We start from the raw sequence: 23,996 nt of genomic DNA, 5'->3' as shown, positions 1-23,996 counted from the left end.
ACAATAGAAGCAGTCTGGCACTTTGATCTTGCAATACGCTATATTATTACTTCCTTAAAAGTGTATTAGTAATTTTCAACACAGTTCAAAATGTTACAAAATCCATTTTAGGATTTTGAAAAACTTTGGGTCAGCAGTACAACTTTACTTCTACAACTTTCTGTTGCTTGTCTCTCTCTCCTCATGCATACATGACATTAACCTGATAAAATGCTTATATAATAGGACAATGGTCGTTATATACAAACTTTAACAATTATGCAAATGTACATAAACATAAAACGGCAATCTCACAAAGATAATCACTAATTGCACAGTACTGTAGAGATCAAAAGAATTTGTTCACACCTGAAAAGAGCTATTTTGCCTATGCTACAAGCGTTAAATGATCTCCAATTATATTGTAGTATCAATTCATTAAAACTTAGACATACGTAGGACCGTTGATTGCAACGAATGCGTCTACTTTGCCTAGCAGCGTAAACATTGAAGAGGGTTGCTTGTATGACACTGGCATGGAGATGCAGCAAACTGGAAACAAAAAGACACTAGAGAAAGACGTATCATCTCCATTAGAGGGTGAAACAAATTCGGCGCAAACAAGTTCAAAGGATGGACTAAAAGGAAAGTGGGTGGCACTTTTGTTACTGATATACCTGCTGTACATCCTTTTAGGTGGTCTCGCCTTCCACTTCATTGAGAGCCCAAATGAAGAGGTCTCTGTCAACAACCATGGGGACTGGATTGAAGCTTTTTTAGGAAACCATTCGTGTTTGTCGAGGGAGGAACTGAAGAATTTAACAGATGTCATTATTAGAGCCTACGACCAAGGAATCGTAAAAACTGATAATGACACAACGTCGCAAACATCTAACTGGGATTTTTCAAGCTCCTTATTTTTCTCAACAGTCGTTGTTACGACAATAGGTTATGGAAATATCGCACCAGCTACAGTAGGCGGACAAATCTTTCTCGTTTTTTATGCCACCATTGGAATACCGTTGTTCCTTCTGGCATCGGGAGAGTTAGGATCCAAACTGAACATACTTAATGACAAGTTATCGGAAAAAATCGGAAAGAAAGTGCCGAAAGCAAAATACCGAAGCATAGTAGCCCTGTTGATCGTTTTCGCTGTTGGGTATGCTATTTTTAGCCTTTGCGCCGCCGCAGTATTTACAACTATAGAAAGTTGGTCTTTCCGAGAGTCTGTTTATTACACTTTCATCACTCTATCAACTATTGGACTCGGTGACTATTACCCAGGATTTGCCGCCGGAGGAGGTACATCGACGGGAGTCGTATTCTACAGACTTTTTGTAACTGGCTGGATTATTTGTGGTCTTGTGTGGATGGCATCGATTCTGTCTGGCATATCAAATTTGCTTAGTACTGTTTTTTATAGTAAAACTGCAGTAGGTACGATGAAAACATAAGATGGATAATTGTCTTGATCTCATAGACTGGCTGATCATAACTTTGCAAATTTAAGGCATCAAGTGGCAGCGCTTATCGCCACAAGTATTGGGAAGTAAACAATAAGGAATGACATGCCTTGCTATTGGTTGTTGCACAACCTGAGTTCGTTTGGCTTGTTTTGCGTTTGGTATCCAAGACTATTTTATCTGTATTTATATACTTGATTTACCCATTTAGTACCAATTTTAATTAATAAAAGAAAAAAGAAAACACTTTCTGTTTAGCATGTAATGTAAAGCGTGACAGAGAAGAGTTCTTTTGAATAAACCAGACTCAATATGGTGATTGCCAATGTCTTACTGCGCCTACCAACATGTTAAGCTCAAAAATTTAGACACAAAATTGTCAGACAAGATCTCTCATTATCCCGTATTTGGAATTTGTTTGTTGGCTCACGATCCTGCTAGCAAAATGCTAACAGTTAAATTTTAGCTACTATTTGTGAAAACCAGCAATTTTAGATATCATTTTTTTTACATTTGAACCAATTGCAATGGCAAAACAAATTAGCTAAAAAATAAAAATGAAATAAGACAATTAGCTGAATAGGATTTCCTGTTTGCGGTACAGAAGATAAACTTGATGAAATAGTAATGCGAAAAATATTCTATATCAATTTTTTCCATGCAGTAAAATTGGATTATCCCCACTTATATTTAATTATAGTTTGATTTTACTCTTAATATTATTTTAAAACGCAACTAATGAATTAGTAAAAATTTAGTTTCTGATCATAAGCACCTAGTCAGTAGTACTATTGTAGCGGCCCTCATTATTATTATAGCTTGTCTCTACACCATATATGACTTTCTACATGTTTAATGAATATTTTATATTCAGCTCTTATGTTATACTGCAACAGAACTACCGTATGTGCTTAGTTTTTGGTTGATTACAAAAATTTCCTGTATTCTGAAGAGTCAGAAAAGTTAAACTAACTAAAGCAATTAAATTTACTAATAAGCTTTATTTTTCTCAAAATTAAATACCTACATGTAACCTTTAAGATAAAATATAATAAATATCAGTATTAATCATACCAGCTGATGATAATCTGCAACAGAAATCTTGGTCACTGTTGGTTTCAAAACATTGACAAGGTCAACATTAAAAAGGTCAACCATTTTCCTGTTTTTTCACACCTTCCCTTGATGCCAGGATTTGCTAGATATTATTTCTTGAGCATGATATTAATAAACTACAGTATAATAATTTTAGCCTTACCTAAGAGTTTTACTGGCTAAAGACAATAGTCTGTCTTATTGTAGTAGAGTTGCTATCAGGTAGGAGCAACATAACAGCTACAGCTTTCTATATATTGGCAGGTAAAAGGCGCGCTTCCCTACCGCCCCCTGTTTTTGCATTATGTCAAGATATAGTCTAATATCTGAATTTTCTCCCATTCATATTAAACTTTACTCAAAGTGATGTTAGATGGCTTTATACAATAGAGCGTACAAAACAATCAAAAGCAGAAATCAATCGATTTTAATTTTATCATGACTTCAGCTTGGCCATTTTAATCTAAACAACATGCTTTCTCAGAAACACTACAGCTAATCTAAAATGGACAAAATTTTGACTTTCTCTTATATTTGCACTCATGTGTTTATATAGTCTGCACTCTGTATGTTTAATCCAATTATACAACCCTAACACGCAACAAGCAAGGTGCTAGTGGCTGAGACATCAGTGTTCGTCATAAAACAATCTTAAGACTTTAGTGTGTCAAACTAAATAAGTATATTCAGCGTTTTTAGATTGGCGTGAGATCAGTCAGACATATTAGCTGATTTTGTATTATTACTCGCTCATAAAACTGCTGCCCGTTCTACTCTGCAGCAAGTAAATTTCATTGTTAGTATTTTATGTCATGTTTCAATGCATGAGATGATAACTTCACAGAGTCATGATTATTGTTAGTAACTATAGCTTTACACAATTATGCACTACTTTAATGCACATACTTTCAAATACAAATAGGAAAGGTATTCGCTATACAGAGTAACTCTACAATGCTTTCAAATGCCGAAGTCTGAACTACTGTTGGTATTTTAGTACTTGACCTTAGTCATGTATATATTATTACCGGCAGCTGCTACATGCATAACTCTTTTTATTGTCTGCTCATGGAAATTTAATATAAAAATAATATTACTAATCATTGCTCATTTAGGATATTACTCTTTAGTATGTTGACGAATGACTTTGATCAATTGTTTAATAATTAATTGTTTACTTCTTTGCTACAGGTAACCATAGCGATGGAACATTTACCAAAAAAACTTCCATGTATTCACATAATCACTGTCACAAAATCATAGAACTAGTTCTTTGTGATTGCATCGCTTACTTCCATTTAATACAGCTGTGTATGTATGTAGCATAAGAATGAAGTCATATACCACCCAAGAAGGATCTAGAACACGACAAAAAAGAACTACTAAATTATTTGGCAAGCTCTACTAAATGATTGGCAATATGCCATATGTATAACAAGAATCCAAGTCCTCAAGCCAAACTTCAGGTTGGATTTTACCTCGACAGCTCAATCCAAGATCTAGTTCTAGTCCAACTCCTAGTATCTAGGTCTGTGTCATTACAAAATTAGAAAGCTATAATATGGTAATGTAAAAACTGGCATGACACGCACTTCGAAAAAATGAACAACTATCAGCCATTTGCAGGTCTACAGAAACAGCATAGCAATGTTAAATCTATATATATATTTCCTAACGTCCATCTTTCTGTCATTCTGGTTATAGCTATTAAAATCTTGATATAATAATTCCGCAATCTGATGGATTTGAACTTACAACAAATGCATCAACAAGTACATCAACAAGTACATCAACAAGTTTCTCGTCCGGACGCTCTACCACTGAGCTAGAACAGCATATTAAAACTAGAGATTCCCCTGTCATACAGCCCACGACCAAAGTGATAATGGAAAAAAAGGGTACTGCTGGTTGAGAAATGCAATATTAGCAGTCAAATGACACTGCAGTGCAATAGGATAACTGCAAGGGTAGCTGCAATGGTAGCTGTAATGTACTAGGTGTTGTTATGCACAACAAACAGCAATAATGAAAGGAAAAGATTGTATGTTTATATCTCTCCCTTGCAATAGGAGAAATGCGATATTAGAAGTAAAATGGCAAGCTGCTGTGTAATATACACAGTTTGAAAGTTGGTTGTGTTGAATGTAGAATGGTCTTGACAGCGATCTGTAACAGAAAGCGAGCATTAGCATTCACGTGTGTCTGGAAGTTTTCTGCAAACTGGAGCAAAATAAAGAAATGTTCTTGTCATGAAGGGGCATTGTAGTTGGCCCTAGCTTGTACATAAAATGTAAAGAAATTTGGCTAATATTCTAGATAATTTAATGAAACCTTCGGTATCTGTCGCACGGCTTTATGGGCGTTTTGTTGGCCGGTCTTAATTTTGATTAAAAAGGCTTGTCAGGTTTTAATGGCAATTTCAGGCCAAATTAATCTTTCTAGTTATATATTATCTGATCAGATGGGCAAGTTTTAGGATATTTTCGAAGACTTTTCAAAGACTTGGTAACATATTTAAATAGGTTTATATGTTTTGTATCATTATTATACTTAAACGACTCCACAGAAAAATTGTTAAATTTTTTGATAGGTTTCGGAACAAGGGTTTGGGTATGCCGTTGATGGATAATTTTTGGGAGTTGTGTGCACATATGCATTTATCATGCTCCTAAACACTCGCTTCGCTCGTGTTTAGTCGTGGGATAAGTCACCCCTTTTACTTTGCATCAACAATGCACCAACAATGTGCATATTTTTAGAAATAATTTAAATTAAGTCTTTTTGAGGCTGCCTAAATTAACCTAATTAATCTTTTTATGAACCAGAAACAGCATTGCATTGCTCATCTACCAACTCATGGGTTTTTGTCCCATCTGTTCAAATTGTCAAAAATGATTATAGTACGCTAATTGAGTTTTTTTTATATATTACTTAATTCCACAAGAGGTAATGGGATAGCGTGGGTCCTTGTCTGTTGAATCATTAAACGGCCACTAGCAAAACCACATTATTGTCAAGGTCAAAGTATTTTACCATATGTAGTGCATCAAGGCCCGTTGAAGCAGTTCAGTGTCAAGAGAAGACAACTACAAATTAGGTGAATATTTTGTCATGCTGCTGCTCAAGATTGAATATAATATGCTGACTGAGCTTTTGCTCAGACAGAAGGCACTGAGGATAAGACCAGAAAAAAGATGCTAATAGAAGAAACAGATAAGCTTCTTTCTAAGTATTGTAATTTAAATCTGTAAGCGACTACCTCTGACAAGTTGGCTAACAAATTTATTTTTTATGTAACATAAACATGGTACTTTTTGTAAATCTCCCAAAAATGTATCATACATGTATGTAGTCATTTACTAACAAGACTCATATGTATCATACATGTATGTAGTCATTTACTAACAAGACTCATATGTATCATACATGTATGTAGTCATTTACTAACAAGACTCGTATGTATCATACATGTATGTAGTCATTTACTAACAAGACTCATATGTATCATACATGTATGTAGTCATTTACTAACAAGACTCGTATGTATCATACATGTATGTAGTCATTTACTAACAAGACTCGTATGTATCATACGTGTATGTAGTCATTTACTAACAAGACTCGTATGTATCATACATGTATGTAGTCATTTACTAACAAGACTTGTATGTATCATACATGTATGTAGTCATTTACTAAAAAGACTCGTGTAGAAAAGCGCTTTTAAAATTTAATTAGTGGCCAGAATAAAAACGATAGAAGCAGTCTGGCACTTCGATTTTCTAATATGCTATTTTGCCGCTTCCTTAAAAAGGTATTAGTAATTTTCAACACAGCTCTAAATGTAAAAAAATCTATTTCAGGATTTCGAAAAACTTTGGGTCAGCAGTAGCTAACAGCGCTGTCTCAATTGCATAATATATTAATAGCACTGTGATTAAGCCTACAACTTTCAGTCGCTTGTTTCCATCTCCTCATGCATACATGACATTAACCTGATTAAATGCTTATATAATGGTACAATGGTCGTTATATACAGACTTAAACATTTATGCAAATGTACATAAACATAAGCCTACAATCTCACAAAGATAATCACTAATTGCACAGTACTGTAAAGATAAAAAAGGATTTGTTCACATCTGAAAAGAGCTATTTCACCTACGCTATGGAGTGCTAAATACTCTCTAATTATATTGTAGTATTAATTTATTAAAACTCAGACATACGTAAGAACATTGATTGCAACGAATGCGTCTGCCTTGCCTAGCAGCGTAAACATTGAAGAGGGTTGCTTGTACGACACTGGCATGGAGATGCAGCAAACAGAAAACGAAGAGAAACTAGAGAAAGACGTATCTTCTCCAAAGGAGGGTGAAACAAATTCGGGGCAAACAAGTTCAACGAATGGACTAAAAGGAAAGTGGGTGGCACTTATGTTACTGATATACCTGCTGTACATCCTTCTAGGTGGTCTCGCCTTCCATTTCATTGAGAGTCCAAATGAAGAGGTCTCTGTGAACAACCATGGCGACTGGATTGAAGCTTTTTTAGGAAACCATTCGTGCTTGTCGAGGGAGGAACTAGAGAATTTAACAGATGCTATTATTAAAGCCTATGACCAAGGAATCGTAAAAACTGATAATGACACAAGATCGCAAACATCTAACTGGGATTTTCCAAGCTCTTTGTTTTTCTCAACAGTCGTTGTTACAACGATAGGCTATGGAAATATCGCACCAACTACAGTAGGCGGACAAATCTTTCTCGTCTTTTATGCCGCCATTGGAATACCGTTGTTCCTTCTGGCATCGGGAGAGTTAGGATCCAAACTGAACATCCTTAATGACAAGTTATCAGAAAAAATCGGAAAGAAAGTACCGAAAGCGAAATACCGAGGAATCGTAGCCTTGTTGGTCGTTTTCGCTGTTGGGTATGCTATTTTTAGCCTTTGCGCTGCCGCAGTGTTTACAGCTGTAGAAGGTTGGTCTTTCCGCGAGTCAGTTTACTACACTTTCATCACTCTATCAACTATTGGACTCGGTGACTATTACCCAGGATTTGCTGCCGGAGGGGGTACATCAACGGCAGCCGTATTCTACAGACTTTTTGTAACTGGCTGGATTATTTGTGGTCTTGTGTGGATGGCGTCGATTTTGTCTGGCATATCAAATTTGCTTACTACTGTTCTTCGTAGTAAAACTGCAGTAGGTACGATGAAAACAGAAGGCTGATAATTGTGTTGAACTCACAGACTGGCTAATCATAACTTTGCAAACTCAAGGCATCAGGTGGCAGCGCTTACTGTCACAAGTGGCAGTGTTAACCATCACAAGTATCAGGAAGCTAACGCTAAATGATGACATGCCTTGCTATTGTGAAATTATACACAGCTTGAGACTGTTTTGCTTTTTTGCATTTGGTATCTAATCCAAGACTATTTTATCTGTATTTATACACCTATTTCACCCATTTAGTACCCATTTCAATTTACAAAAAAATTTTTTTGTTTAGCGTGTAATGTCAAGCATGACAGAGAGAAGTCTTTTTGAACAAACCAGATCTAATATGGTGATCTCAGCAATATCTTGCTGTGTCTACCAGAATATTAAGCTTTTTTACACGCACAGTACATACTATAAGAACACTTGCATTTTACAGTTATGGAAAGAGAGATTATATAACTGGATAAAAGAAGTTTTCTTAGTAGAAGTTTCCTTTTCTCTATGGCAGTTCTAATCTTGCTGTCTCTAAGAATTTGGGCATACCTGGTAATTGTGACGCCATGGCAGCAACTCTTTATTTTATTGTGTATCTATACCTGCATTGTATACTTCCAAATAAAATAGCCTAAAATAACCAGACATTTGAATTTGTGAATAAAACAAAAGTTTTTATTCCATGGTTTTTGCAGAATATTTTACCCTATTCTCTTTGACCTCCATCACAAGTGAACTCTGTCACATGTAGGAATGCCAGTGTCATGTCAAAGATTTATCAGTATACTAACAGCTCTCGACTTTGCTACACGTAGATTTTAAATACATAAATTATGCTATATATTTAAGAGCTGAACTCTCTCTCTCTCTCAGTCGGTCGTTTCAACAATGGCTGTTTTATTGTTCAGGTTTGACTGACTTCGGCGCAACTTTGTTTTCCACCTTCTCACTACATCTGTTTGTGTCTAGTTTCCTCAACTTCATGTTACACTTAGTTAAATCTTTGTGTCTCAGTCTGGGTCTACCCTGATTCCTCTTTCCTTCGTAGAGTTGTGAATATAATAAAACATGATAAAAAGGAAATGAACTAGAAATAGCAACCATTGAAATCCAAAACCTCTCTTCTACAGAGTTTTAGTTGCGCCAGGACTCTAATTAGCTCAACTAACCGGTCAAGTAGTCGGTAGTAAAAGAGGAATACTATTTCAGATAGATACAAAAGAAATCAATTACTCCATTAAGACGAGCAACAGCTGGTAACACTCTCATAAACTTTCCGTTCGCTTCGAGGCATGTCAGCATCTTGACTTTAGGGAGAGACAATGAATAGGAAATGAATTCATCGAAAGCGTCAAAGTTTCTATGATTTGTTTTAAACAGGAAATAATAATCTGATCTTCAACGTTACTTATAATGACCTATAATAAAGCTCCATCTCCATTTTTATCAATAAATTGACTAAGGCAGGATATCATTTAGGAGACTTTTGACTGTATCTTCCTCAGGTCAGCTAGAGGAGCATGATCTTTATCAGACAAGCTAAATGACACCAAGTGCTCTCATTCAGCTTGTTCATAGTTAAACTTGAAACAAGAGAGAATCTCGCAAGTATTTTTCTTTATTGACATTGTTCATTTTAAATGGAAGCCTTTGTAATTGATGTATGAGGAATAATTTGTACATATTTGATCTGTTGGAATGGGTGGTACTCGTTGTGTAGCTTATAATTTTTCTTGTGATTCCTTCTAGCTGAAATCAGCTTGTTTTGAGTTTCATTTAAGAAAACTCACAGATTCGTCATTAATAAAAGATGACTTTTGAACCAACGTTTAATTGGAAGAAATTATAAAGTGCAGTATGGATACCAAAAAATTTTATTTTTGTATTACAACTAGCTGTGCTACCCGGTGTTGCCCGGGTAATAGAAGAGTATTTGGACAGAAAATTGATTTGTATTTAACATATAACAACATTTGCCATTCTAACTTTCAAACTACATATCATGATAAAAGCTTTTTGTCTTATAAACAATGAGAAGTAGTGAGAGTTTTTGTTATTGGCCTGCGTGCTATTAGCCAGTACATTTATTAATGTGAGCAAACAGTTTCTCGTGATGTTGTGCTATGACCTGTGTCGTGTCGTACGCAAAGCAGTTAGGTATTAGCTTTCATATAATGATTTATATTGGCTAGCTAGCAGTTCGATTTTTGTATTCTAGTGGGTAGAGTGTCAGACTTGCAAATGGCAGGGTCCGAAATCAAATTTTCTTCAGTACGAAACTTTATTCCAAAATTTTAAGATCTATAGCCGGACAATCAATCCTACAAATACACATACAACGACAAACTTTGAAATATATATATATATATATATAGATGAAGTAGAAAAGATAGCCAGGTGTGGGGCTTCGACGCGTGTCGATCAGCTCATCACACTCCAAGCAACTAAGCTAATCGACTACATTTATCGGCTAACCCAGGTAATTTTCCCAGACCCCTTTGAGTTTTGCATTTCGGTTGTGATATTTTATGTCAAACTGTGATACGTATTGAGAACTGTCTTAAGGCCTTTCATTCCACAAGAAGTATCTTGAGATTGAAGTTAGCTTGAGGATTAAAAGCTAGATAATTGCTTTGTCATTGACTTTATATCCAATTGAAAGCAGTAGTATGCTGACAGTCCAGTGCCTCATGAGAGATCATCAATCGTGTGTAATAAGTATGTACCCAATTATGGCGTGATGCTGCAAGATGGTCTAGTATAGCAGTTGGTAGTGTGCTTGGCTGCTAAGTAGAATATCTGGGTTTGATTCCCGAACGGCAAAAAAATTTTTCCCAACTCTTTTAGCACTGCTTCGGACAGATGAACTAATGGATGAACACGGCTCTTATTATAGTAAAGATTACCGCATGGGCACAGCCCTTTTTATCTAATGATATGGGAATGATCACGCTAGTGAAGCAATACTACATGAATAAATTAATGCTACTTGATAAAACCTGAATGAAAGCCTAAGTTTATAAAGCCTGCATCAATGCGCGTGGAGCAGAAGTTTTTTTTGAAGGGCTACCGTGAAAAGCAGAGTTTGAGTTCAGACCAAAACACTGAGAGCTTAGCAAGCTCCTTTTTTAGATAAACTGCCAAAGTATTTAAAAGTTTTTACAGTATTTTAGGTGGTCCTTAATAATAATCCCTTTTGCATCTGATATAAATTGAATATAATTATCATTATTACAATTTATCTTTTGTTTGGTTATTTAATGCGAAGTGTAATTACGGTACAATCTTTTAACTAAATCAAAAACTTAATTCTCCAAGCTACAAGATCACAGCAGAGACAATAACAACAAATAAGTATGCTCTGTTCTACACGAAGGTTTGCAAGTCAGCAAAATCAAAAAGTTTTTCATATTTTCAAATTATTGTTACAACTCGAACTACTGTAAACTGTTGAACCCCGTCATTGAGTTGGACACAACTGGCTATAGTGATAACACTAGGCGCAGTAGCCTAGCTGTTTTTGGGCAAATTAAAAGGCCTTTTAATTTTTATGGTGAGGCTGGACAAGTTTTTATTTACAAGAATTCCATAGAAAGGTTTTTGTAAAATATATAATCATTAGCGGTGTTTTTTTCTGGTTATCAGTTTTTAGCTACTGTCTGTATGGGTGCTTGTCACAAGTGACTTTAAAACCACAGTCGATCTAAAGACCATTTTCCTGCAATAATGAGAACTGCACTGTTTCACTTTGAACAAGTGTCATTTCCAAACAATTGTCAGAATCATCGATTGTTTAGTATAAAACATGATTTAAGAAATATCAACTAAATATTTTTGTAAGTTGTCTTCTCTCACTTCCAAACAGCTACTAGACACTACCTACATTAGTTTTTACTTAACGACAAATTGTCTCTTCTTGCCTTGACAACGTACTGTTAATAAATTTATTTCATGGCTTCTCTGCACTATATTGTTTCAAATGTGATCATCTACTGCTATAACTTTCCCACAACCAAACGGACGGAGCGAAGTTTGAGAGTTTTTATGATAAATGCATGTGCACACAACTTACGAAAATTATTCATCAACAACGTCGCAAACCTTTGCATCGAAATCTCATCAACAAATTTAACCATTTTTTTGTCAAGTCATTAAAGTATAATAACGATACAAAACACGTATAAACCTATTTAAATATGTTACCAAGTCTTTGAAAGGTTACCGCAATATCTTAAAACTAACCCATCTGATCGGATTATACATAAATAGACAGATTAATTCGACCAACAATCTTTATTAAAACTGGCGAAGCCTTACTTTTATCAAAATTAAGACCGGCAAACAAAACGCCGAGTGACAGATAATAAAACCATTAAGTCGTGCACGTTTAACGAAAAAATAACGTGCACATTTCACGAGTCTATAGCATTGTCGAATTGCCGAAGGTTTCTGTAATTAACGTAGAAGTACAGAAATCGTTTCTTTTTTGCCGATTTCAAAGTAACTGACATGTTGGAAACTTTTGAGTACTTTGGTATTCTAACTGATGTCCAAAGCAGTGAAAGTAAAGGAAATGACGATGATATTTTTTTCTAACGATTCTTATGAGATTATTACAATATTTAATTATGAGTTTTGATGACTATTGAAGTCTTATAGTCACAATAACAACATCGATGATGGGCAGTATGTTACTGTTATTTTTTCTAAATAGCTTTATTAAATAGATTTTCAAAAATCTATATGCCTGTAAATATCACAACTCCTTGATATTGTTAGCTATGACGTTTGGAATTGTAAACATAATTGTGCATAGGTTTTCTATTATCACTATATTAATAATATTGGTTATCCTAATAATATCAGTGCATTTTACTTCTAATATTGGCCAATACTGCATTTCTCCTATTGCAGGGGGAGAGATATAAACATATAATCTTTTCCTTTCAGTATTGCTGTTTGTTGTATATAATAACACTCACACCCAGAACATTACAGCTACCATTGCAGTTATCCTATTGCACTGTAGTGCCATTTGACTGCTAATGTTGCATTTCTCAACCATCAGTACCCTTTCTTTTTTCCAATATCACTTTGGTCGTGGGCTGTATGACAAGGGAATTTCTAGTTAAATAATAAAAGGCCTCATTAATATTATGCTCTGGCAAATATTTAAATGTAAAAAAATGAAGATGTGTAGCTGATCAAAATTAATGTTTTATATTATTTATGGATCTTCAAATGCCATTTCATGTGAGGATGTGGGCAATTATGGTTCTCCACCACTACTTATCCATTGTTCTTTTTAGCGATGCTCATGTTCATGGGTAGATAACTCTAATAATCTAGATAAGGACTTGTTGCGAAGTAAGACTGATATATATGAGCAATCTTTATTGTGGTAATCGATAGTCATATTTTACAATATGTTTTCCGCAAGGCACTACAGCAAGTAAACTAACTAAAAAGCAGTGTACAGCAAAAAAATTAAAAAAAAAACGCAAAGAAACTATAGTCTAAACTAAGTAACTAGTGAATAGTCTAGCTAATATAATAATGTTGGAACTGAAAGCATAAAATATGTAAGACACAAGTTTGAGGGTTGATTTGAGTTTTGCTTAAACAAAAGGTAGACAAATAAAAGCTCTGTGAAAAGAGTTGTACGTATCTATGACAACAAATTTTTAGCTATGAAAACAACGTGTAATACATGTATATAAATGTTAAAATAGGTAAGGCTATATGGTGAATGGTATTATTGGTCAGAGGATAGTAGGTGTAGTTTGAGTTTTGTTTTAAAAGATTGCAGAAAAAGAGTTCTTAAATGAGTGCAGAGGTTATTAAATGAATTTAGCAGGTTACTGTTGAGTTTGTTGTGGTTTATGGCACTAGGTAATTTAAATCTGGTCCTGATTTTGTGACCATGGTTTACGGTTTGAAAGCTATAGCTGAGATATTTAGGGTAGTTATCGTGGAGTATTGAATGAGCAGTGAGGCAGGTAAAGTAATATGATGGCTTAGGTAAGGGAAGAACACCCGAAGTGCTTGTTATTAAGTTGGTAGGTGGTAAGTGATGGTTTTTATGGGCTATGTTTAGGTCTTTGCATACAAGTCGTAAAGCTTTTATTGTAACAAATAGTGTGTTGGTATATTTTACAGGTGTTGTAGGGTAGAACACATGTAGGCCATATATAAGATAGGAATGGATAAAATTATAGTAATATAGTCTGGCAGTATCAAAGTTCATAAGATGACGAATGTTATAAAATAAATATAGGTTAGATGATATTTTATTTGAAATGAATGAGATGTGGTCTAGCCATGATAAAGAGTCGTTGATGATAAAGCCAAGTAGTTTAGAAGTAGATTGCCTAGTTAGGGTACTGTCGAATATACTGACGAATACTGATGAAGTGCCTTTGCTAGGTGCATCAAATAAATCGATGATATTTTAATAATTAATTACACAATATCCATTTCCTTTACTACAGTTTTGTCAATTATTAGCTGTTAGAATATGTGTCATTTACGCTAGCAAATTGGTCTTTTATGGCATCAATTATTAAAACAGCATTTATTGTATATTACTGTAAACATAGTAGATGTTTTCATACCCAATAATTAATCATCAGCACAACTTAATTACAGTTCAGTTACAATATTGATTTGCACTCCTACTTTCTGGCACCTAAGTACCTTAAATGACAGCATTTAAGGGTAACTAGATGCGCTACAAATGAAATAGTCCAAGCTAGCGAGCATTGGAGACCCTGCCTTGTTATACATCTAAAAGAGTTTGGTGCTCCTTGCTCTGAGCAAGGTAGCCATGACTGCTTGCCAACACTATTCTGATTATCTCTTCTTCTCCGCCAGATATCTCATTGATAGTTTAACTTCTTTGAAATACCTGCGAAAAAAATTATCCTTAAGTTGAAAGTTGTTCATTGAGTCTACCACGACTTCAGTTGCATAACAAAACTATTAATAATAGCCTGCTGTTCCGAGCTGCTACAAATCGATCTTTTTCAGAGTCTTCCACTTCTGGTAGAACTGGTTTTCTTCTAGTTTAAACTCATACCCTGACAGTTTTGTGCGTCGTGTGAGATCATCAGGTGTAATAACTATGTGCAAAACTAATTTTAAATGCAGAAATCGGTGTAGTGGTGCAGACTGAAGTGTGCTTGGTTGAGAACCTACTTATCTGGGTTCAATTCCCATGTGGTGCATTCTTTTTTCTAATGCTCTTAGCGTAGCTTTAAACAGACAAACAGACAGACATGACTCTTGTTATAGTAAAGATTTATAGCAACCAGTTGTTGATTGTTTGAATGTGACTATACATATAATTATAATTACTGTACAGTCTTTAAACCGGTACTTGTACACACATCAAGATGCTGCACAATACAACAGCCTATTATCATAACCAGCAAGTACTGAAACAGGTCGATATGCATGCATTTCTATCACATCCCTGAACCACAGCTAATATTTTATAGTATAAAATAATCTACATTTTCATGTGCATTTTAAAGTTGTCTTCCCAATATACAGATTGCTAAAGATGAAATTGTAGCAAATTAGAAAAACAAATTGATTTTATAATGCGTTGCAGTGGCCAAAAAAAAGTACAAAACATTGGTCTAGTTTTAAAAACATAGCAGCTGTGCAACCATTGTGAGTATTTCATTGCTCCATTTTTCAGCTGCATGAGCATGACACATGTAACATGCCTTTTTAAAAATTTTTAATTACTTGTTTTCAGATTAAATGCGAATATTTTATCACCAACTACAACAGAAACTTTGTAAGCAAGGATCAATGGACTAAATGACACTGGATGTACAGATCGTAGAAAGTTTGTCCCAGCTATTTGATTGTTACTCTATGCAATTGCCGTTAAACAAAGAATAGACTGCCTAAAATGTCCAGATATTGGCCGCTCAATACTGTTTACCTAACCAACCAAATTGTTTTGAAAAGGTCTTTGGTTATTGAGCAGCAAATTGCAATACAGTAAGAGAAAAACCTTATAAGAGATGGCCATTAACAAGCAGCTCAAGCCCATTGTAATAACAGTTCTATATGACTTAATGAATAAATGCTCAGTTACACTCATTCGCTGAATGGTTTTGAGTCAGTGAGAACATGAATGGCAAGAAGGGAGCTTTCGAACTCACTAGAGTGGAGATGCAGCAGGCAGAAAATGGAGAGCAATCGAATAACTGTAAAACTTCACAAGAAGAGAATGAGGCAACCTCAGAGCAGGCAAGTTCAACAAACGGACTAAAAGGAACTTGGGTGGCCCTTTTACTGCTAATATACCTTGTATACATCTTTCTAGGTGGCCTCGCCTTCCACTTCATTGAAAGCTCAAATGAGAAGGCATCTGTGAACAACCATGGAAACTGGATTGAAGCGTTTCTGGCAAACCATACTTGCTTGACGAGGGAACAATTCAAGAACTTAACAGACGCCATTATTAGAGCTTACGACCAAGGATTCATTCTGACGGAGAATGACACTACATCATTAGACCCTAACTGGGATTTTCCAAGCTCATGGTTTTTTGCTACAACAGTTGTTACAACAATCGGTTATGGAAATATCGCACCAGCTACATCTGGTGGAAGAACATTTCTGGTTTTTTATGCCGTCATTGGTATACCGTTGTTCCTTCTGGCATCGGGAGAGTTAGGATCTAAACTGAACATCCTTAATGACAAATTATCAGAACAAATCGGAAAGAAAGTGCCGAAAGCAAAATACCGAGGTATTGTAGCCATGTTGGTTGTTTTCGCTGTTGGGTTTGCTATTTTTAGCCTTTGCGCTGCCGCAGTGTTTACAGCTGTGGAAGGTTGGTCTTTCCAAGAGTCTGTTTATTACACTTTCATCACTCTATCAACTATTGGACTCGGTGACTATTATCCAGGATTTGCTGCCAGAGGAGATACATCGGCAGCAGCAATATTCTACAGACTTTTTGTAACCGTTTGGATTATTGGTGGTCTCGTGTGGGTGGCATCGCTTCTGTCTGGCATATCTGATCTGCTCAAGGCTTCTATCTACAGTAAAAATGCTGAAAACTCGGAGAAGTCTGAGAACAAAGATTGAGAGCAGAACAACAGATTTAATCAGACCATACAATGACCTTTCATCCGAGAACACTCAGCATACAGTAAAAGACATTGATTTGCACTTTTTGTACCTGCAGTTCACTATTTTTAATCATTTGAAGCCTTTTTTATACACAACTGTTTGTAGGTTCTAGCTAAACTTTAAATGTCGACACAAAATTATAACATAGTTGGCCTCACTTTAGACTCCTTTGAACTAGGCATGTCAGGTGTGTGTGCATAGATACTGTTCAAATAATTGAATATACGCAAAGTATTTGCTTAGCCAGGGTATTTGGTTATAATAAAAACAGGGTTTCAGAGAAGCTGATTGGTTCTAGAAGCTTCTAGAAGGATAAAAAAACAAAGCACCTTGCTCAATTATGAGACAATTATCTGCTACAAATAGGTAAATTTTTTAAGCGCTGCCAGTAGTAGCTTACAATTGTTAAACTGAACTACTTACATAAAATTATCTAAAAGACCAGCCTAGGTGGCATATCTATGCAATTGATCAATCTAACTTCTCTACCAGATATGAGGCTAATAAGGAGATGGTTGCTATAGAAAGCAACTCCAGATGAATTCAATCACAGAGGTTCACAAGCAAGATATCAGTAACTTTGATCTTATCATCAAATATCAAATCTTTATTGAATAAAAATAATTGTTAGCCACAAACATAAACAGTGTAAAAATGAACCATTCCATTAGTATATCAATTATTCATGTAAAATGTGCATATGTGAAAACTGATGACTCGATAATTTATAAAATCTTGCATTGATGTCTTTTAGAATCAATTCAAACAAATGATTAATACTGTACAAGTCAATAGTAACAAGCTAACAATAAATATTATTATTATAATTAATCTTTATCATTGTTACTATTATTATATCTGCCATTGAAAACAAAATTTTGACCATCCTTGCACACTGCTTAATCTATCAAGATATATCAAAATGCACCTAATTTATGGTTTGTCTACATGCAGACCTGTTGTCTTAAAACAATGTTCATACTGAAGCTATGCACACGAGAAAGTGTTTTGTTTTCTTCGTGATACTTTATAAAACAACGAATTGTTTAAATATTACTTGCTGTGGTCATACATTGACCAATAAAGTTTTTCATACAAATATTTTTTTAATTTATCAAGTCTCTAAAGTTCGCTTGTTTGCTAATTCATTATTGCCAATAAATACCTATATAAGATTTAAAAAGTGAGGTTAGGCTAATGAGATGAGCTAATGAAATAAAAGCACTGGAAATCTTTTTCCAAAAAAGCGCAGACATTTCGGTGTAGTGCCAACGCCAACAAAAGTGTATATCAAGAATGACAGTATTTATATTCGGTGCGAAACATTATTCTGTGTAACCAAGCGTTAACATCGATACACGCCTGCAGCGTGAGGCCCATCAGAGAACAATGGTGAAATTACTCCAGAACACTTGTTATGTTATACGCTACATTCTTATTTGCATTGAAACAAAACCCATAATAGATGATGTATAGCGGAGTCGGACCACTTTGTATTGTTGACATAACAGAATTATTTTACAATGACCATAGGGTATTGTTTAGCTTCGCCGATTACTAAGAAACGGAAAGCATTGCGAATAACCAGGTTGCACCGAGAATGCGATAATTTAAGGTCGTCCCGAATTGACATATGCGCATTATTTAGGACATTGTAGTCAAAATACAAGCTTCAATAACGAGTGGTCCGCGGAACACATCACTGCAGCTATTAAAATGACTGCTAACAAAGTTGACTATGAAAAAACTGGTATGGAGATGCAGCAAACAGGAGACGGAGATCACCCAGCCAAACGTGAACATTCTCCTGAAGAGGGCCAGACAACTTCAGAGCAAACAAGTTCAACGAATGGACTAAAAGGAAAATGGGTGTCCCTTTTGTTGCTAATATACCTTGTATACATCCTTCTAGGTGGCCTCGCCTTCCACTTCATTGAAAGCTCGATTGAGAAGGTATCTGTGAACAACCTTGAAAACTGGATTGAAGCGTTTCTAGCAAACCATACTTGCTTGACGAGGGAACAATTCAAGAACTTAAAGCACATGAATTACATAATTTTTTTGTTATATAGTTCAATACATCAGAGTCTTGGCTTTCGAATGAGCCTATATTCATTATACAATGAATAATAGAACTATGAAAAACAGGGTGCCAAAAGTATGTCCTGCAATAAAAAACACTTGGTTGCGGTTTCCACAATATGATGTCGTAATTATTATTTAGCCTTAGGTAGTCGATCTCTTGCGCTGCCATTGAGCCTGCGCTTTTTTATGACAATCAGTGCTGTTAAAACTAGAGAGAGCTAATAATAAACTAGAATTCTAGATAATCAACAATACCCGGGATCGTGCTAACGCTAATTAATTATCGTATGCTTCAATAAATATACTGTCGTTGATAAAGGTAAAGAAATCACATCGATTAAATTGTGACCTGCGATTGCATGGCCCTAGGACTATATGTCAATCACACTTTCATGAGATCATGCAATGCTTAAAATTAATTAGTCTCAGTCGTGCCCATCAACATCACAATAAAAAGAAAAGGCTGGTGCATAATATCATCGGAAAAACATAGTATGGTGCTTGGAATCTGAGTTATTTATCATAGAAATTTTTTGTACATGGAGAGCTAATGACACTGATTCCTTTGTCATTTTCATTGGTTCTCTGGAGTTGTCCTACCTTCGTCTGCCACTAGTGTCATTATCGAAGTTGATAAATATACCTAAGCAGTAAGCAATAAAATAAGCGGTAAGAGCACACAACACTGAATATGAAAATTGTGACGCCACAATTATCGAGCCTATACAATTGAACATTTTTGCGGTAGAGCTCTGGGGAAATACTATAAACACCAACCAATGTCTGTCTATCCATGTCAAACAATGGCTCATTCGAAGGCCAAGACTCTGATGTATTGAAATATATGATAAAAAAATTATGTAATTTATGTGCTTTAACAGACGCCATTATTAGAGCTTATGACCAAGGATTCATTCTGACGGATAATGATACAATGTCGCAAACATTTAACTGGGATTTTCCAAGCTCTGTGTTTTTCTCAACAGTAGTTATTACAACAATCGGTTATGGAAATATCTCACCAGCTACCGTAGGCGGACAAATCTTTTTCGTCGTTTATGTCGCCATTAAAATAACGCTGTTCTTTCTGGCACCGAGAGAGTTGGGATATAAACTGAACATCCTTAATGACAAGTTATCAGAAAAAATAGGAAATAAAGTACCGAAAGCGAAATACCAAAGCATCGTAGCCCTGTTGTTTGTTTTTGCTGCTGGTTATTCTATTTTTAGCTTTTGCGCTGCCGCAGTGTTTACAACTGTGGAAGGTTGGTCCTTACGAGAGTCTGTTTATTACACTTTCATCACTCTATCAACTATTGGACCCGGTGACTATTATCCAGGTTTTGCTGCCGGAAGAGATACATCGACAGCAGCAGTAATCTACATAATTTTGTAACCGTTTGGATTATTGATGATCTCGTGTGGGTGACATCGCTCCTGTCCGGCATATCTGTTCTGTTCAAGGTTTCTATCTACAGTAAAGACGCTGAAAACTCGGTGAAGTCTGAGAACAAAGATTGAGAGCGGAACAACAGATTTAGTCACACCATACAATGACCTTTCATTTGAAAACACTCAGCATACCGTTCAAGACATTGATTTGCTTTTTTTGTACATGCAGTTCACTATGTTTCATCATTTGAAGCCTTTTTATACACAACTGTTTGTAGATTCTAGCTAAACTTTAAATGTCGACACAAAATTATAACATAGTTGGCCTTACTTTAGACTCCTTTGAACTAGGCATGTCAGGTGTGCGTGCATAGATACTGTTTAAATAATTGAATATTTGCAGAGTATTTGTTTAGCCAGGGAATTTGGTTATGATAGAAAAAATCGGGTTTCAGAAAAGCTTATTTGCTTTAGAAACTCCTAGAAGGATGAAAAAAACATGAAGCGTCTTGCTCAATTATGAGACAATTACTTTTTACAAATAGGCAAATTGTTTAAGCGCTGCCGATAGTAGCTTACAATGGTTAAATTGAAACACTTACATAAAATTATTTAAAAGACAAGCCTAGGTGGCATATCTATGCAATTGATCAATCTAACTTCTCTGCAAGATATGAGGCTAATAAGGAGATAGTTCCTATAGAAAGCAACTCCAGATGAATTCAATCACAGAGGTTCACAAGCAAGATATCAGTAACTTTGATCTTATCATCAAATATCAAATCTATATTGAATAAAAATAATTGTTAGCCACAAACATAAAGTGTAAAAATGAACCATCCCATTAGTATATCAATTTTCTTTGGAAAAATGTGAAATGTAAAAACCGATGACTTGGTGATTTATAAAGTCTTGCATTGATGTCTTCTAGAATCATTGATGTCTTCTAGAATCATTTTAAACAAATGATTCACACTGTACAAGTCAATAGTAGCAAGCTAACAAATGCTGGAAGTCCTCGACAATGACTGCAATAGAAATGGAGAATCAGCTCACCACTAGCTGTTCTGAAGCAAATTAGATTCAGACGAGCAAAATTAGACCCATCTACAAGACAAGGAAGGTGACAAACCAGACAATGCGTAAAATCATACACTACTTACAAATACAGTATAGTAATAATTGCTATTACTTTTATTAGTATTACAAAGTGCTACAGAAAATAATGGTTGTTACTATTTGTATTACTACTTCTAAATAATAGTACTAACGATAATAATAATCATTATTAGTATAATTAATGTTTATCATTGTTACTATTATTATATCTGGCACTTAAAACATATGACCATTCTTGCACACTGCCTGATCTATCAAGGTATATCAAAATGCCCTTAATTTATGGTTTGTCTACATGCAGACCTGTTGTCTTTAAACCATGTTCATACTGAAGCTATGCAAACAGGAAAGTGTTTTGTTTTCTTCGTGATACTCTATAAAACATCGAAGTGTTTAAATATATATTACTTGCTCTGGTCGCACATTGGCCAATAAAGTTACTCATACAGATATTTTTCATCTTTATTAAGTTTATAAAATTGTAAATTCATTGTTGCCGATAAATATATAAGATTTAAAAAGTGAGGTTAGGCTAATAAAATGAGCCAATGAAATAAAAGCACTGAAAATCTTTTTCCAAAAGAGCTCAGACATTTTGGTGTACTGCCAATTGCCAACAGAAGCATATATCAAAAATAACAGTATTTATATTCGGCGCGAATCATTATTCTGTGTAACCAAGCGTTAACATCGATACACGCCTGCAGTGTGAGAGGCCCATTAGAGAACAAATAGTGAAATTACTCCAGAACAGTTGCTATGTTATACGCTACATTCTTATTTGCATTGAAACAAAACCCATAATAGATGATGTATAGCGGAGTCTGACCACTTTGTGTTGTTGACATAACAGAATTATTTTACAATGACCATAGGATATTGTTTAGCTTCGCCGATTACTAAGAAACGGAAAGCAGTGCGAATAACCAGGTTGCACCGAGAATGCGATAATTTAAGGTCGTTCCGAATTGACATATGCACATTATTTAGGACATTGTAGTCGAAATACAAGCTTCAATAACGAGTGGTTCGTGGAACTGTAGCTATTAAAATGACTGCTAACAAAGTTGACTATGAAAAAACTGGTATGGAGATGCAGCAAACAGGAGACGGAGATCACCCAGCCAAACGTGAACATTCTCCTGAAGAGGGCCAGACAACTTCAGAGCAAACAAGTTCAACGAATGGACTAAAAGGAAAATGGGTGTCCCTTTTGTTGCTAATATACCTTGTATACATCCTTCTAGGTGGCCTCGCCTTCCACTTCATTGAAAGCTCGATTGAGAAGGTATCTGTGAACAACCTTGGAAACTGGATTGAAGCGTTTCTAGCAAACCATACTTGCTTGACGAGGGAACAATTCAAGAACTTAAAGCACATGAATTACATAATTTTTTTGTTATATAGTTCAATACATCAGAGTCTTGGCTTTCGAATGAGCCTATATTCATTATACAATGAATAATAGAACTATGAAAAACAGGGTGCCAAAAGTATGTCCTGCAATAAAAAACACTTGGTTGCGGTTTCCACAATATGATGTCGTAATTATTATTTAGCCTTAGGTAGTCGATCTCTTGCGCTGCCATTGAGCCTGCGCTTTTTTATGACAATCAGTGCTGTTAAAACTAGAGAGAGCTAATAATAAACTAGAATTCTAGATAATCAACAATACCCGGGATCGTGCTAACGCTAATTAATTATCGTATGCTTCAATAAATATACTGTCGTTGATAAAGGTAATGAAATCACATCGATTAAATTGTGACCTGCGATTGCATGGCCCTAGGACTATATGTCAATCACACTTTCATGAGATCATGCAATGCTTAAAATTAATTAGTCTCAGTCGTGCCCATCAACATCACAATAAAAAGAAAAGGCTGGTGCATAATATCATCGGAAAAACATAGTATGGTGCTTGGAATCTGAGTTATTTATCATAGAAATTTTTTGTACATGGAGAGCTAATGACACTGATTCCTTTGTCATTTTCATTGGTTTTCTGGAGTTGTCCTGAATTCGCCTGCCACTAGCGTAATTATCGCAGTTGATAAATATACCTAAGCGGTAAGCAATAAAATAAGCGGTAAGAGCACACAACATCGAATATGAAAATTGTGACGCCACAATTATCGAGCCTATACAATTGAACATTTTTGCGGTAGAGCTCTGGGGAAATACTATAAACACCAACCAATGTCTGTCTATCCATGTCAAACAATGGCTCATTCGAAGGCCAAGACTCTGATGTATTGAAATATATGATAAAAAAATTATGTAATTTATGTGCTTTAACAGACGCCATTATTAGAGCTTATGACCAAGGATTCATTCTGACGGATAATGATACAATGTCGCAAACATTTAACTGGGATTTTCCAAGCTCTGTGTTTTTCTCAACAGTAGTTATTACAACAATCGGTTATGGAAATATCTCACCAGCTACAGTAGGCGGACAAATCTTTTTCGTCATTTATGCCGC

At 35.3% G+C, this 23,996-nt stretch overlaps 4 protein-coding genes across 4 annotated transcripts; all 4 read left to right on the top strand.

Annotated features, from left to right (window-relative positions):
• Positions 1 to 515: 515 nt before the first annotated feature.
• Positions 516 to 1,433, top strand: LOC137405214 (potassium channel subfamily K member 2-like). Its single transcript, XM_068091442.1, has one exon. It carries the CDS (start codon positions 516 to 518, stop codon positions 1,431 to 1,433), a length of 918 nt encoding a protein of 305 aa, XP_067947543.1.
• A 5,414-nt stretch (positions 1,434 to 6,847) lies between these two features.
• Positions 6,848 to 7,771, top strand: LOC137405213 (potassium channel subfamily K member 2-like). Its single transcript, XM_068091441.1, has one exon. It carries the CDS (start codon positions 6,848 to 6,850, stop codon positions 7,769 to 7,771), a length of 924 nt encoding a protein of 307 aa, XP_067947542.1.
• An 8,144-nt stretch (positions 7,772 to 15,915) lies between these two features.
• Positions 15,916 to 17,064, top strand: LOC137404420 (potassium channel subfamily K member 16-like). Its single transcript, XM_068090621.1, has one exon. It carries the CDS (start codon positions 15,947 to 15,949, stop codon positions 16,868 to 16,870), a length of 924 nt encoding a protein of 307 aa, XP_067946722.1. The 5' UTR covers positions 15,916 to 15,946; the 3' UTR covers positions 16,871 to 17,064.
• Positions 17,065 to 19,934: 2,870 nt separating this feature from the next.
• LOC137405212 (potassium channel subfamily K member 16-like) lies at positions 19,935 to 20,396 on the top strand. Its single transcript, XM_068091440.1, has one exon. The coding sequence runs from the start codon at positions 19,935 to 19,937 to the stop codon at positions 20,394 to 20,396; it is 462 nt and encodes a 153-aa protein (XP_067947541.1).
• The last annotated feature ends 3,600 nt before the right edge of the window (positions 20,397 to 23,996 follow it).

Source organism: Watersipora subatra, chromosome 9 (genome assembly GCF_963576615.1).
Source record: "Watersipora subatra chromosome 9, tzWatSuba1.1, whole genome shotgun sequence".
NCBI classification, from domain to species: domain Eukaryota; kingdom Metazoa; phylum Bryozoa; class Gymnolaemata; order Cheilostomatida; family Watersiporidae; genus Watersipora; species Watersipora subatra.
Note: the sequence above shows the minus strand (reverse complement) of the source record. Positions and strands in the feature narration are given on the sequence as shown.

Coding starts and splice junctions, on each gene's coding strand:
- LOC137405212 (XM_068091440.1), top strand. CDS start 19,935: ATGTCGCAAACATTTAACTGGGATTTTCCAAGCTCTGTGTTTTTCTCA.
- LOC137404420 (XM_068090621.1), top strand. CDS start 15,947: ATGCAGCAGGCAGAAAATGGAGAGCAATCGAATAACTGTAAAACTTCA.
- LOC137405213 (XM_068091441.1), top strand. CDS start 6,848: ATGGAGATGCAGCAAACAGAAAACGAAGAGAAACTAGAGAAAGACGTA.
- LOC137405214 (XM_068091442.1), top strand. CDS start 516: ATGGAGATGCAGCAAACTGGAAACAAAAAGACACTAGAGAAAGACGTA.